At 32.0% G+C, this 15,003-nt stretch overlaps 1 protein-coding gene across 5 annotated transcripts in view; it reads left to right on the top strand.

Annotated features, from left to right (window-relative positions):
- The window catches only part of LOC128396442 (MATH and LRR domain-containing protein PFE0570w-like), a 38,420-nt gene extending 33,034 nt beyond the window's left edge, over nucleotides 1-5,386 (top strand). Inside the window, exons 2-4 of one of the 5 annotated variants that reach the window (XM_053357028.1) lie at nucleotides 113-373; nucleotides 625-759; nucleotides 937-5,385. In XM_053357028.1, the coding sequence (XP_053213003.1) occupies nucleotides 941-4,306 (3,366 nt within the window). In that variant the 5' untranslated portion in view covers nucleotides 113-373; nucleotides 625-759; nucleotides 937-940 and the 3' untranslated portion in view covers nucleotides 4,307-5,385. Of the gene's footprint in view, nucleotides 1-112; nucleotides 760-916 lie in introns of those variants that run through there. The other 4 variants (XM_053357030.1, XM_053357031.1, XM_053357029.1 and 1 more) reach the window with 4 other exon arrangements.
- Nucleotides 5,387-15,003: the final 9,617 nt, after the last annotated feature.

Raw genomic sequence — 15,003 nt, 5'->3', positions numbered from 1 at the left:
TACAAATCATGATGATGATGGAAAATTATTCTTATTTAATCATTCCCTAGTTGAGTATTCATTCAGAATTATTTATAACAATGTTTTTATTTTTTTCCTCTTATTCCAACAGATTTACAATCAAGTTAATTAATTCAATTGGATTAGAGTCAGAATTAATATTGGCAACAAATTCGTTTGAACACATTGTAATAAGACAAGAAAAAATCATTTCGACTGATGTGGTTACCAAATGAACATTGAAAATTAAACATCGATTCGATTTGGGTGAACATCGAAAATAAAAAAAAAGAATTGGGAAAATAAGAAAATCGTAAAATTTTCATCGGAAAAGTTGATATTCTCTCAATTTAAACTGCACTTCTGATATACTGTAAGTGATATTTATCATCATTTTGCTTCATCTTCTCTCCTTGGATATTTGGGATCTATTAGAACAAAAAATATCTCGAGTTCTAAGGTTACCTTGGAAACGTGAAAATCATCTCAGTGGATTGTGAGTGTGTGTTTGTTAGTCACAGTGTATAATATAAAAACACTTTCCCACTCCCACTTTCACTCCCAACTCCCCAAAGAAAGTGATATGATGGATAACTCTTGTTTCGTTACATTTACCATGTACAGAACTCGATATCGTTATAAACTCGAGGAAAAATGTTACCCAAAGTAAACTATTAGATCGATAAGTTAGAAAAGGAAAACTTTTCCAGAAAAGATTCGATATTTTATTCTGGATCAACCATAAAATTCCCAGACAAGGTGAGATACTTTATGATATCAATAAATTCACTTTTGACCATTGGTCAGTTATCATATTTTACTCCATTACTCTCTTCCTTTTTTTATAAAATAAGTTTTCTTTTCGTTTTGTATAATTTTTCCTTCTCTCTTTTCTATTTGTTTTGCCTTGTTTCATATGGTCAATGGTTTGTCCAGTTCGATGGGATTAACCAATGGAGTTTTCATTGATACAACATCATCATTATCATCAACCTCATCTTCTTCAACCACATCAACTGTTGTTTCCGCTGTGAGTTCAGCAATTGCTGGTGGTGAAAGTCGAGAGTCAACTGATCCTCTTTGGATCAATAGTTTAACCAATTTTACCTCCAACAATGCAACCGAATCTAATTTATCTCTATCAGCAGCAGTATCATCAACGTCATCATCAACCATCGGGTCAATGTTTCGGTCAACATTATCTGACCAATACAATACATCAGCAGCAACGTTACTTTCAACTCTATCCACTCTCACGTTCAGTCCATTTTCAACAATATCTCCGCCAATAACACCAACATCAACTTCATCAGCTACCAAATCCTTTGCAACCTCCATCACCTCACCCTCACCCTCAACATCAACATCAACCTTCAACCTGGTATCCGCATTAACATCACCAGAAGCCTTCAGAACCAACATAACATCAACCACAGAAGCCTCATCATCAACAGTGTCTGTTAACCACACTTACCTTGATCGTTCCAATTCAACACTAGTTAACTTTTACAGAACGTTAACTAACCCAATTAGCTTATTGGGTGATCATGTAAACGCATCATCACCAACATTATCTTCATCCACAACACCAACACCATTTCACGAATCTTTATTAGAATCTTCAAATGATACAGTTGATGAAAATAATACAAGTGATTCAATTTCCTCTGTTATACCAATAGCATCACCTTTATCTTTCTTCTCATCCTTATCAATCCCATCGGTAATATCATCTTCATCTTCATCTTCATCTTTTTCCTCCCATTCACCATCATCATCAGAGCTGATCAACCTAAATGAAAGTCTATCACCATTATCTTTACCTTCGCCTTCCCTTTTCTCTTCCTCATCAATTTCTCATAACAATTCTCATCATATTAATAGTCTAGGAAATTGGATTGAATCAACATTCTTCCCACCATCAGCAACATCAACCCTTTATTCATCATCATCATCATCTTTCAACAATGGGAACAGCAATAACTCATTTAATCCAAGTAACACCAATTTTGATAATCTAATATCTTTCTGGGAATCAATTCCTTACCCTAAATCAGGATACACTCAATTGGCTATCATTTTATTAGCTTTTTTCATTACAATTATAATGATTGTAATTGTGGTGGGTAACCTGTTGGTCTGTATCGCCATTACAACTGAGAAATCATTGAAAACAGTTCAGAATTGGTTCATAGCTTCATTAGCTGTTTCCGATTTACTTTTGGGTCTTGTTATTATGCCTTTTAGTCTTGCCTATGAACTTATGGGCTACTGGATATTTGGTGCCCTTTGGTGTGATATCCATCATGCATTAGATGTCTTACTTTGTACAGCTTCGATCAACAACCTGTGTCTCATTTCTCTTGACCGATACTGGTCAGTTACACAAGCGGTTAAATACCTTAAAAAACGGACTCCATCTCGTGCCATTTTCATGATTTGTTTTGTATGGATATTTTCAGCTTTAGTGTCACTTCCGCCTTTGGTTGGGTGGAAAAATGATTCAATCGGACCAGGGGAATGTGAACTATCCAAGGATACAGGTTACGTTGTTTATTCATCTTTCGGGTCATTTTATGTTCCCGCTATTGTGATGGTTTTTGTTTATGCTAAAATTTTTGTTGCCGCTCGATCTCGAGCAAGGAAACATGTTAAGAAACGGAAACTATTGGTCGCCGAAGTGACCAATGATATGACCAAAGATAAGTCAACAACCACAACAACATGCACATCAATGAGTAATCCAAGTCCACCCGAAGGTCAGGAAGAGGTTACTGATAACTGTCTCGACCAGAGTAAAGAGATACGTGATAAAATGGAGATTAAATCAAACTGTGATACTATCAATTGTAATAAGCAAATAACCACCACAGGTAATTGTGTAAATATAGTTAATAAATCAAATTTTGATGATGGTGCATTGACACCTTGCTCCACACCGACCACATTGACCACACCAAAGGTAACATTTTCACCTCGAGATACCGTTTATGGTGAAGATAATTGTGCAGATGATAATAATGGTGGAGGTGGTAAAGTTAATAGACACGATTGTTTATCACCATCATCAAATTGTCCACCTCCACAAATCATCATTGAAACTGCCAATAGTTCATCTTCATCATCATCAACCAACAATAATAATCATGCTAATTGTAATAATAATAATGTGTCAACGTTAGTTAACGTTAAAAACAATGTTAATAGTGCAACAAATAGTGGGAGCAATTCAGTAATGATTAATAATCGGGAAACCAATTTATCATCAAGTTCAACTAATTCTTGTGATAATCAAGTATCATCTAAATCAACGGTAGCAACATCACCGACAATCAAGACTAATTATTCTCATTCTGGTAATTCGAGTTCACTTTCTGAGCGTAAATGTCCTAAATTACGAATAGCAATTGACGATTCGATTCACAATTACAATAGAAACAATTCTAATCATCCGGATAACAGTAATTTAGACCTTGATTGTTATCTTAATAGTGCAGGTAACGACAGTTGTGATTACGATATGTCAACGCACCAGATTGCACCGACTTCGATATTACGTTCAAATGGATTAACGTCAATCAATAATAGTAATTATGGTAATCAAACTAATTCCAAATCAAGTATAATCAATGAGACTCGATTAATATCAGCTGATGATGATTCGGATGCAATGGAATCGCCAATATCGAGACATAGTGGTAACTTTGCCTTAGAATCGAAAGCATTTCTTTCACCTTCGTCAGCATCACTTGGTGGTGGTCTTTGTGGTGGTCGATTTGGACCTGTGCCTACATCGGGTGGCAGTTTAAGTGGAAGTGTCAGCGGAGTCGGTGGAGGTCTTACCAGGTCACCTTATGGTTCGACCATGTCAATAGCGGATTATGATGACTCTGATCTGTGTAATGATTCAGGTGACCAACCGGAACAATCATCATCTTCACTTAAGGGAAGCGGCGGTGGAAGTAAAAAATCACCTAAGGGAAAAGGAAAAGTTCAATATCAAACCCCACCAGTGACTCGACGACACACCCCGTCCGATGCAGAGAGGCACAAAAGGAAAATTGCAAAGGCTCGGGAACGACGGGCCACCCTAATTTTAGGTCTTATCATGGGCTCGTTCATACTTGCCTGGTTACCCTTTTTTGTTATGTATTTAACTTCCGGTTTATGCAAAAGTTGTCAAATTACTTCCGGGTTAACCTTTGGTTACTGGTTGGGCTACTGTAATTCAGCAATTAATCCAATCATTTATACAGTTTTTAATCGAGATTTTCGCAAAGCTTTTCGCAAGATACTTTTTAGATAATCAGTTGATTGCTTCTAATTTAAACGTAACAACAATTGTCTTTCCCTGTTAATCAATTCAACCTCAATTCAATTGCCTCATTACCTTTTCCCTCTCCGAATGCTTGTCAAGGCTTGATAACTTTTTTCACTCTCTTCTCACCTTTGATTGTTACTTCATAAGTAACTACAGAAGTGTCTCAATCTCTATTGCATTGTAAATATTAAACAATTATCAAACCAATCACTCTGATAGATGAATAATATGCTTATGAATGGACAAAATTGTTCAGAATTGTCGCTCGAAACTCTAGAGAAAAGATAAAAAGTTACCTTGGAAATTTTATCAATCGTTTTGTTTGCAATAAGAAAAAAAGAAGAAAAAACTTTGTAAAGCCAACAATTTAATGTGAATTAACTCTAATTGTTAAATGATTAAATTGTTATTGATTCCAAATTCATTGTTTCAATTATAAACTCATTTCATGGTAATCGAAAAGTTAATCAATTTATAATCAAGTGAACAAATTGTCGATCAATCAGATTTTATTGAACGAAAATATCCAAGACGAAGATTAAAACATGTCCTGGAATTTTGAAAGGAGATAAATTCATTAGAATTTGCTCATCAAGCTTATCGTCTTCATCTTCATCTTCATTTTCATCATTATCACCAACCCAATGAATCGATATATATTTTTTGCTCTCATTGTTTCCACTCCCACAAGAATCCACACTGTTTATTATACACAAGAGTAATTAATTTTAATTGTGGCCTCATTTGTAGTCGGTTCTTGAGCTTAATGAAACGGAAAATCTGTTAAATCGAATCAAATTCCAATCAAAATGTTCCTCATGCTCAACTAACACCAATCACCATGATGATGATCACCCAAACTCTCATGAAACAATCTGATAGACAAAAAAAATAGTTCTTGATTAAAAGTTGCAGTAAAATCTAATATTAATAACATGTAATTACTTGTTGGTAACAATGAATGATCAAAGTTTCCAATCATCTAATTTAATCTCGCACCCAATTTGATCATCCAACTCCCACTTCTCATCATTGTCTCTCTCTCTCCCTCACTCTCTTTCTCTCTCAACGCTCTAATACAACAAATGAACCGGATAATAAATTAATTAATTGAAAGTGAAAATCAAACAAAATCAAGAGTAAAATCAATTTCTTTCAAACAAAAGTCAGTGTACACAAAAATCCATAGAAAATGTTGATTCCCAAATCATGAACAAATATACACATAGTGAGAGAAACAAAATCAATATTCAACCATCCAGAGTTCATGATGGAATCAGAGAATCAAGATTAAATAGAAATAAAGAAAGAGAAAGGAAAAGGAAAAGGGAAAATCAACAATCAAATTGGATTTAAATCTCATTATCATCATCAAATTTTTACCAAACAATTAGATGAGAAAACGATTTATCACCTAAATCAACCTAAAAATAAATCACAAACTAATTACTATAAAATTGTATTTGCATTTTAAATCACTTACCAAAATCTAATTGTATTAAATCACAATCACCATAAAACAATAAGCTCATTAGATAACAATCAGCAAAGGAAAAAGATAAATAAATCAAATCATCAACCCAATCACTGATTAGATAGACAATTAAGACGATCATGGAATCGATCAACAATTATCAGATTAGTGGTAATCAATTATAATCTGCTGTTTAATTATAATCGATTGAGACAAATAATCAAATCAAGTTGAAAATTTCTGCGTTTGAGAAAATGAAAGTTCACAATTTTGAACAGGAAATTCAATTCTCCATGTTATCAATTTTATTTAATATCTTTTAACTTGATTACTGAACTTTTCTCCCTTCTTATATCATGAAAACCTTCACATCCCAAATGAACAACTTATCAGTAATTTTCCCCCTTCTCTCTGGGTATAAACACAAGAGTAAATAAAATTAAGTATCATCATGAAATAAGCTTGAAACTTAAATGAATTATTATTGAATAACATGATGATGATAAATTTAAATTGTTACGATTATTAGATAAACAGTTGAGATAAAAGTTGAGTGGAAAGTGAATCATGATTATTTGTAATCAAATTAATCTTCCACCAGTGAAACTGTATATCAATTGAATTGATTTCAACCTCTTCCTCCTTCAACTCACTTCACCACCTCTGCCATCATTGGATACAATTAATATTGTAATGATGGTGAAATTGATGACAAATTAAGGTTAATATAATTATTATCATGACATGTTAATTAAATTGTTGATTTTCCTTTCGTTCTGTTGATTATTTCTTGGCAGTGGAATAGCTTAAATGTAATACAATTTCCTACTCCCCCTTCCCTGTCCAGTTACCATGTAATCTTGAGCATTCATGAACACTAATTCATGGGTAATGAATTTAAGGAAACAGGTTATCAAATTACCTTTGAGATAACAATTATTCAATATTCAGAAATAGATGAAAGGTTATCTGATCACATGATAATGATGAGAAGCATGAAAATGTTTCAAGAGAAAATAATTTGATCAAATTTCATTCTGACAATAATGATCAGAGCTTCAAGAAAGGATGAGTCCAGGGAAAAAAATTTCCATGAAACTGAAACAGGAATTTCACTCTATTGAAAAAGTCTGATCATCGCCATGATGCTCATGAATAATAACAACCTGGAATTTTAATAATAATGGCAATTTGATATTGGACTTAAATTTCCCACTGATCATAATTTCATGATAATTTAAGCTTAACCCATCCTTAGGTTTACCTTTGCCACCTCTACAATACTCAACTATATTATTGTTAAATTTTCTTGACAATCAAATCACAATTTCAATTGATTTTCCCAAATTTTCAACAGGTTATCATGACTCTTGGATTCAACCTGATAAATTCAGTGCACTAAGCTCATCATCGCTCTCCGAATGGTTCAGTGGCATTTAAATGAGTATGCTAGTTTGTTTTATCCTTTGGTTGTGTTTTCATCATGATATGATCCCAATTGTATCTTTATCATGTTAATTACTTTGAAATTTTGTCATGATGCTGGTTGTTATCAGGATAGGGAGGATAAACTGGTTAAGTAAACGGAAGAAAGTTATTCCTCATTCCGGATTCACATGAGATGAAATTTCCGATTGAGTTTTTTTACTTCTCACCTTTTCTTTACCTACAGAATCTTCATCAATACCATCACATGCACATCATCATCTTCATTCTTTCGTCATACTAGATCTTGCACTCTTTTCATCAGCCATCACTAGAGTTTATCTTTGCCTCCATGAACATTATCAAAGTCACCTTTCCACTGAATAACCTTTTCGCATCAATCTTCTTCTTCATCATCCTCATCATCTTTTTATTGAGAACAAATTTTCTTCTTATTCTTATTATTCTTCTTATTTTTCTATTCTCATTCTTTTCAGTTTTTTATTATCATATTCTCATCCATAGCATCTTCTCTCTCCGATTTATACTCAAGTGGACTTGATATTGAAGTGTTTACTTACAATCTAATGATGGAAATGTCCTGCAAGAATGTTGACCAAGGCACATGGTCCATTGGTCCATCATCTTTGCTCAAGTTATCACTTCCAGTTCCATCATTCAGTTGAAAGTAAAGGATGTTAACTTATCACCCATTGACAATGTTCACCTTAATTTCCCTTCCCTGTGCTGTTTCATTACACATGATAACAAACTGATTCTATTTACAAATAATAACAAAAGTTTTGTCTCTGTGGTTTTTCAACAAATAGATAATCAAAAGACAAGAATTAACTCTAATTAACAAACCGAGGAAAAGCAATTTTCCAATACTAATAATGATTAAAGTTTATCAACTTCCCTAATTATTATTACTATCAACTAATACCAGAAACTCTGAAGGGTCTGAGAATCCAATAAAATAATCATAACAATAATGAGCTAATAATCATGATAATATGGTAATAAAATTGTCATTTTTGTATTATGTTTATATGGAAAACTGTTTGAAATTCAATTTACATAATATTCAGGTTTCTTATGTATATACCATGGGAGGTTTTGGTGGTTATGGAAGATATTTTCTCACCATAATCAATATTTGCTTTACCAATAGTCAAGCACAAACACAACACATTGAGTTAACTTTTGAATCCTTGAAAAAATGTTTTAAATTGATAATCAATTTGAATAGAAATTATTTCTCCCATTGATTATTATCATTCTCATCACGCCATCTACAGTTATTAAGGATAAGTTTCTAAAGTGAGAATCGAGGAGTTGGATTATCATGTTTTCATCATCATCATGAATTTATCATTTTTCGTGTGTATTTGCTGGTGTGTCCACCTCTTTACACTGACAAGTATGTAGATCAGGTTTGGTTGGGAGGGTGAAAGTCTCAGTAAAACTGGATTGCCATCATGAATGAGCTCGAAAACTTTTGAATATGTGAGGTTGAATGAATTTACAAATAAAAGTTATTTTTCAATATATTGGATTAAATTGAATTGTTTTTATTTACATATTAAACGTTAGTTTCCAAGTGAATTAAGTTAAGTGGGTGATGAATAAGATGTTGTGAGTGGGAAATGATTTGGGTGTGAATTAACTATCAAGATACTTCAACGATTGAAAATTAATGAACCAATAGAAATGTTATTATTTTAATAACTCTTTGTTATTTTATTATGATCGTGATTATTATTATCATGAAGGTGGACAAATTTTGGTTGAAAAATTGAGAAAAGTTCATCCAAGTTTTGAGTTTCATGATGAATGAATGATTCTTACACCTTATTGTTATTGAGTATTATATGAGAATTTTTTACAGAATTTCTTTACTCACAATAATATATAGTTCCAGGAAAATGATTCTGATATTATTTTATCTCCCATGAAGCATCATGAGCTTCTCATAATTTCTCATGATGGAAAAGTTTTTCGTTCTGTTCATTCAAATGAAGGTTCTAACTTCCGTTCCAAAAGAGAGCTTCATTTGCATGAATAGTTGATATTCACATGGAACTCATTCAGAATTTATCATGGAAAAAAAGTAAAAAAAAAGCTTACAGATTTTCTGTCAGATTTTTCTCTCTGTCAGTTGATATGATGATGAGAATGATGATTATGATGATGGTTTAGTATGATTCACCCCATGGAATCATCTCCTTCTTTCATGGGTTTTATTACTTGTAATAATTATGATTATTCAGGATTAGTAATTTATTATAAATGATCAACAATTTGATTACCATTTCAAATCATGTTGTTTGTTTATTGTTTTCACTTTTATCTTCGAACCTTGTTCAAAGTAATAATTCAGTTTATTATCCAACTCGTTTGAATCACCATGATCATGATTACATTGATTGTTTATTGTTGGTTATTTATGGTTGGTTATTGTTTGTTGTGATTACTATTGATATTTTTATTTGGGTTACAATCATCATTTTTTATTGTTATTATAATGATGATAAAAAGTGATAATAATAATAATGATGATGATGATGATGATGATGTGCTTTAGAGAGAGAGAGAGAGAGAGAAAAGCGGGGAGTTGATAAATTGTTATCACTGATTTAGGATTTTATCCATTAGCGATTAATTGTTAATACATTTGTGAGCTAAAATAAGTAACCTGAATGCGAATCTGTCATTCGTTGATACTCAAAATGATCAAGACAATGAGGATAAAGATGGAGATAAGAAAATAAGTCAATAAGATTTTGATGAAGTGAAAATGAAGATGGAGTAGATTAATGTTTATTAAGATTACGGCAACTCGATGGACTTGATGATTGATAACCTAAGAAATGATTTTGAAATCCATTTCATCCTGTATTTAAAAAGAGAGAAAATGACGATGAGGGTGATGAGGAGCAGTGAGAGTAAAGGACTGGGAGGTGGGGAAATAATAAGTCTTTAAGTCTCGAATTCTGAACTTTTTGTAACCTTCAATGAGCTGATTTATATATTTACTATAATTTTATCATGGTTATCTTCATGATGAACTTTTTTCATCTTTACTTTCCCCTGGAAAGGAAGATGGTGAAAAAGCGATGAAACAATTTTAGCAACTGAAACATTTTCTTAAAAAAACGAGGCAGGGGAAGAAAACGGAAGAGAATCATCATCATCACGATGAAGAATAGAATTCCAAAAACTCGGCCCTTATTTTTTCTTCAGGATGAAAGAAGACAACAAATTCATCATCTTCTATTTTTTATCTTTCCTCAAGACTTCATTTTTTTTCGTCATCATCAGTCTCTCTTTCTTTTACAGGATGAAACGTAATGTTCAGTCTCTCAGAATTCTCTTCCTTCCATGAATCCACATGAAACTTGAAACCGGAAGTTACATAATAGATATTCACTTTTTCTCGCTGAAATTCGAAGTTGAAAAAGGTCTTATCCAAGCAAGATTTCAATTCCAATTCCAGCATAAACAATGATAATCAATCAAACAGCCTGTTGATGGTTTATTAATCCATTATTATGATCATCATAATAACCTTCATCACCATAATCACCATGAAATGCACCATCATCATGATAATTATTATACTCATCTGGTTAAAAGTAGATATAAAACTTACATGGGAATTCATTTATCTCATCAGATTTTAATAAATTAATCACTTCATTTATCTTTTTTGATAATTTCTGATCGACTCACGAAGATAACAATTATCATCATTAATCTTTGCAATGGAGAACGAGGAAAAGTTTCATGTTTCATCATCTTCCGGTTTCTTGGGAAATCAAATTTGATAATTTATAATTGTGATTAAAAGTAAACCAGTTACAGTTTAGACATAATCAACTATTAATCAAATTATTCGATGCTTTTAGATTGAGTTAGAACTTTTCTTTTTCTTTCGAACTATTTATATAAAATTAACTCAATCAATTGTGATGATGATCAGATGGAAAAAGATAATGAAGATGATGACTGATCAAATTAATTTATTGGAAAAAGTTAATGTCCAACTGATGTGAATATAGTTGAACCGAAACATGAAGAGTATTACTAACCTTTTTTCTGTTTCTCATTACTACTTAATTAACAGCTCGATTCTGTTGGTGAAAATTATCTTCATCAACAGAATCATTCATCTCAACGTTACCCTCTATCTCTTTCAGACATGAGGAGTAAGACTAGGAATAGTGAGAGTAAGAATAAAAGGATGAGGGAAAAGAATGTTTTCAGAATAAAGTTTTCTCTTTTTTCCTTCAAATCCTCATTTTCTCAATTAGATTAAGATTCTTTCTCTTAATCAACAGCAATAATACCCAATCGTTTAATTGTCAAGTTAATTTAACTTCCTCATATAATCTAATTTATCTGATTCCAAATGTATCTCTTTGTTCACACAACCAAAATTCACTTTGAACCTTGATACAGTGTATTTAAAAATACACTTTAACTGTTTACTTAAATTCCAAGCGCTTTTGAACTTTGGCTTTTTGGCTACCCTAAGGTCAAACTTAGAGGGCACTGCAATCGATGTGGCGTACCCCCGTTTCTTGTATGAGTCATCAATTCATAAATAAATTTTGGCAGTTTTTTCCCACATTTTTTTAATTGTTCAAATCTATTTTTATCAAACCTATTTAAATTGTATTAAGGAAAGTGTGATGATAAACACAGTGTTTGTTTGGAGAATTTTAAACCATATGCTTCTATTCAAAGCTTACAAGATTCAATTTTTTCAACAGCTTGATGAGCATGATATTGAAAAAAGACTACTATTTGCATCTAAAATAATCGGAAGAATTGAATTAGAAACACTTGCCACCAAGAGAATATTGTTTACGGCCGGAAGTCATGTTTATCTTCACGGGATGGTGAACAAACAAAACTGTAGAATTTGGAGCACAGAAAACCCATATCAATATCGGCAAAAGCTTCTACATTCACCTTATGTTACTGTCTGGATGGGGATAAGTGATAGTGGTAGGACCTTTTTTATTGATGGTATAGTCCGTGCTTAGAACTTTAGCTCAATGTTAACGACACAAGTATTTCCTGTGCTGGAAAAATACAACTGGTTTAATACTTTTACCTGGCAGCAGGATGGATCAATCGCACACAGAGAAAAAAGATCAAAGAAATCGTTCGTTTACGATTTGGAAACCTTATTGGACTAAGGCTCGAGACTGACGAGGGAGAAATAGCTTGCCCCATTATAGCCCGGATCTGAATCCGTGTTATGTTTTCTTGTGGGGTGCTATGAATGATAATGTCATTAGAAATAATCCAATCTATCTAATGCTATAATCCACATCATCGTGGGCTCCAAAATGTAACAATACTTTTGTAAGTTCTGATAATTATCACAATAACTTTCCAATCGTCAGAATAACAATATATGCTTTTAGTAGTGAAAGTGAGGATAAAGATATTGTTGAATAGATAAATAACTTTGAATTTAATGCTTAACTTTTAAAATGGCCAGAAAACAATATGTTTAGATTACTATCCTTTTATTTAACTCAAAATGCCAAAAGATGGTAGTAGTTCTTTTCAGAACCTAATGCTCTCTCAGAAGAACCTGTTGATTAACTTAAAACTAAACTTGTTCAAAATTTATATCCAAATGATTACAAAATTAAACTTTCCACTCGCTTAAGTAGTTTAAGTCAACAACTAGGTCAATTTTCATCAATTGCGAACTGTTAGATTTTTGTCAAAAAGTAGATGATAAGATGCCAGAGTCTATGATAGTAGGGGTGATTAGAGACAAACTTCTTTTCCAAATGCAATATGGAATTGTCACAAAAAACTTAAGAAAATTAGTCGTTATATACTTAATAGTATTGTAGCCAAAAGGGCCAGTAGCCAGTTTAATTTTTACCAAACCTCGAATTACAATCATTCTAACCCTATCAACAATTCAAGCATATTAGAAACAGTCCACAAGTTACCAAAAACAATTAATCACTTAACAAACAAATTACAATTATCTTTCAGAGCTTAAACCTAAACTTTCAAATATTATTGTAGATAACAATATTGTGATGTTGATAATTTTCATCTCTCTCTTTCTCTCTTTCTTTTTTTCTCTCTTTCTCACCCAAATTCCTTTCCCTCTCTCGCTCTTTCTCATTTCCTTTTCTTCTCTCTCTCTCTACATTCCTTCTCTCCTTTCGTTTTTCCTTTCTACTTTCTCTTTCTTCTTTCTCTGTCTTTTTTCTCTCTCTCTCTTTCTTCTTCCTTCAGTTAATCCATTTGATTATTAAATGAGGTCATAGTCACCAAATTCAATCATCGACCTTAGCCGCCGAAATTTAACAATCAACCTTAGCCGCCAAAATTCAATTATTAGATCCCAGCTATTATAATTCAATTGCCATAAACTTAATCTCAATTATTAACCTCCAACCGTCAAGTTCAATAGAATTTCATCATCAGAATCTCAACACTAGAATCTCATCATCAGAATCATATCACCACTAGAACTTGCTCAATTCAAATTAACGATGTTTAATTCATTTATCTCAAAGGTCAATATAGTAATTAGCCAGGTAGCCTGACTAATCTCTTTCCAATATATCTTTCCTTTTAATTTATTCAATTTTATCCTTTTTTCTGTAAAAGATCAGTTAATCAATAAGGTGATCAAACAACAATTAATTAAGATTATTAGCCAGATAATTGATTCAGGAAACAATAAAAATTAAAGTTAGATTATTAATTATCGGAAATCAGTAATAGTTAATTCAGTAAATTACAGGAAATCAAATCAATTAACCAATTTGCTAATAATCAATTGATTAAGATTCGCAGGATAATTATATAAATAAATTAGTGAAAAGTTCAATTAATTTAATCGAATAGGTGAAGGAAATTCGACATCAGTATAAAATCAAAAGTAAATCAATCAGAATCTTCAGAGTTAAATTTTCATTTGACTACTCAAGTTCACCTTGTTAATTAATTAATCTTCTTTTCTTTTTAATTTGTGTTCAATTGATTTTCATCAATTCTTTTCTTTCTAATTTGTGTTCAATTGATTTTCATCAATTTCCTTGTATTAATCCGTATTCTTATATTTTCTTCTCTTTTATTATATCTTAATCTCTTAGTTGTTCACCCTTAATTATAAATCAATTCTTAACTTGTATGTTCTTTTAAACATTACATAAAATCACTTACATTAAACTTTAATTTGCCATATAAAAACCGTCAGAAAAACAAACGTGACAATATCATACAGAAGAATTTTGTCGAAAAACGTTACCAATTCACTACAATAAAACCTCACAAGTTCACCTTTCAGAACCAGTTTCCATTACCCTAGAGGAAAATAGCAGTAGCAATTCATCTTTTAAAATCTTACACAGGTCCTTAATTCGATGTCAATGAAAATACAATCAAAATCTTTGTCCAATTTGCCGCAAACCTATAATTCAACGATGGTCAGTCAGCATTGTTGATCGTTAACGGCGTCTCAATCATGGAAGAACCTCAAAGCAAATAAGTTTATTATTGGCAATGACTTTCTCTCAAGGGCTAAAATAAGTATCAACTGTCATGTTGGTTATAATAGCTTAATTTGCGCTTATTTAAGCTTAATTATTACCAATTTATTCGTTGATTATATTTATATGAACAATTTCAACTTTTCGATTTTCTCCCATTCACTTAACATGGGAACTCATTAGTTTGTCCCCATCTTTTCGCGCCTATTAGCTTTTCACTCATTCTAATGCTATCACCT

This window comes from Panonychus citri, unplaced genomic scaffold, assembly GCF_014898815.1.
Source record: "Panonychus citri isolate SS breed McGregor unplaced genomic scaffold, ASM1489881v1 Contig00144, whole genome shotgun sequence".
NCBI lineage: Eukaryota > Metazoa > Arthropoda > Arachnida > Trombidiformes > Tetranychidae > Panonychus > Panonychus citri.
This window is presented reverse-complemented; position numbering and strand designations above follow the sequence as displayed.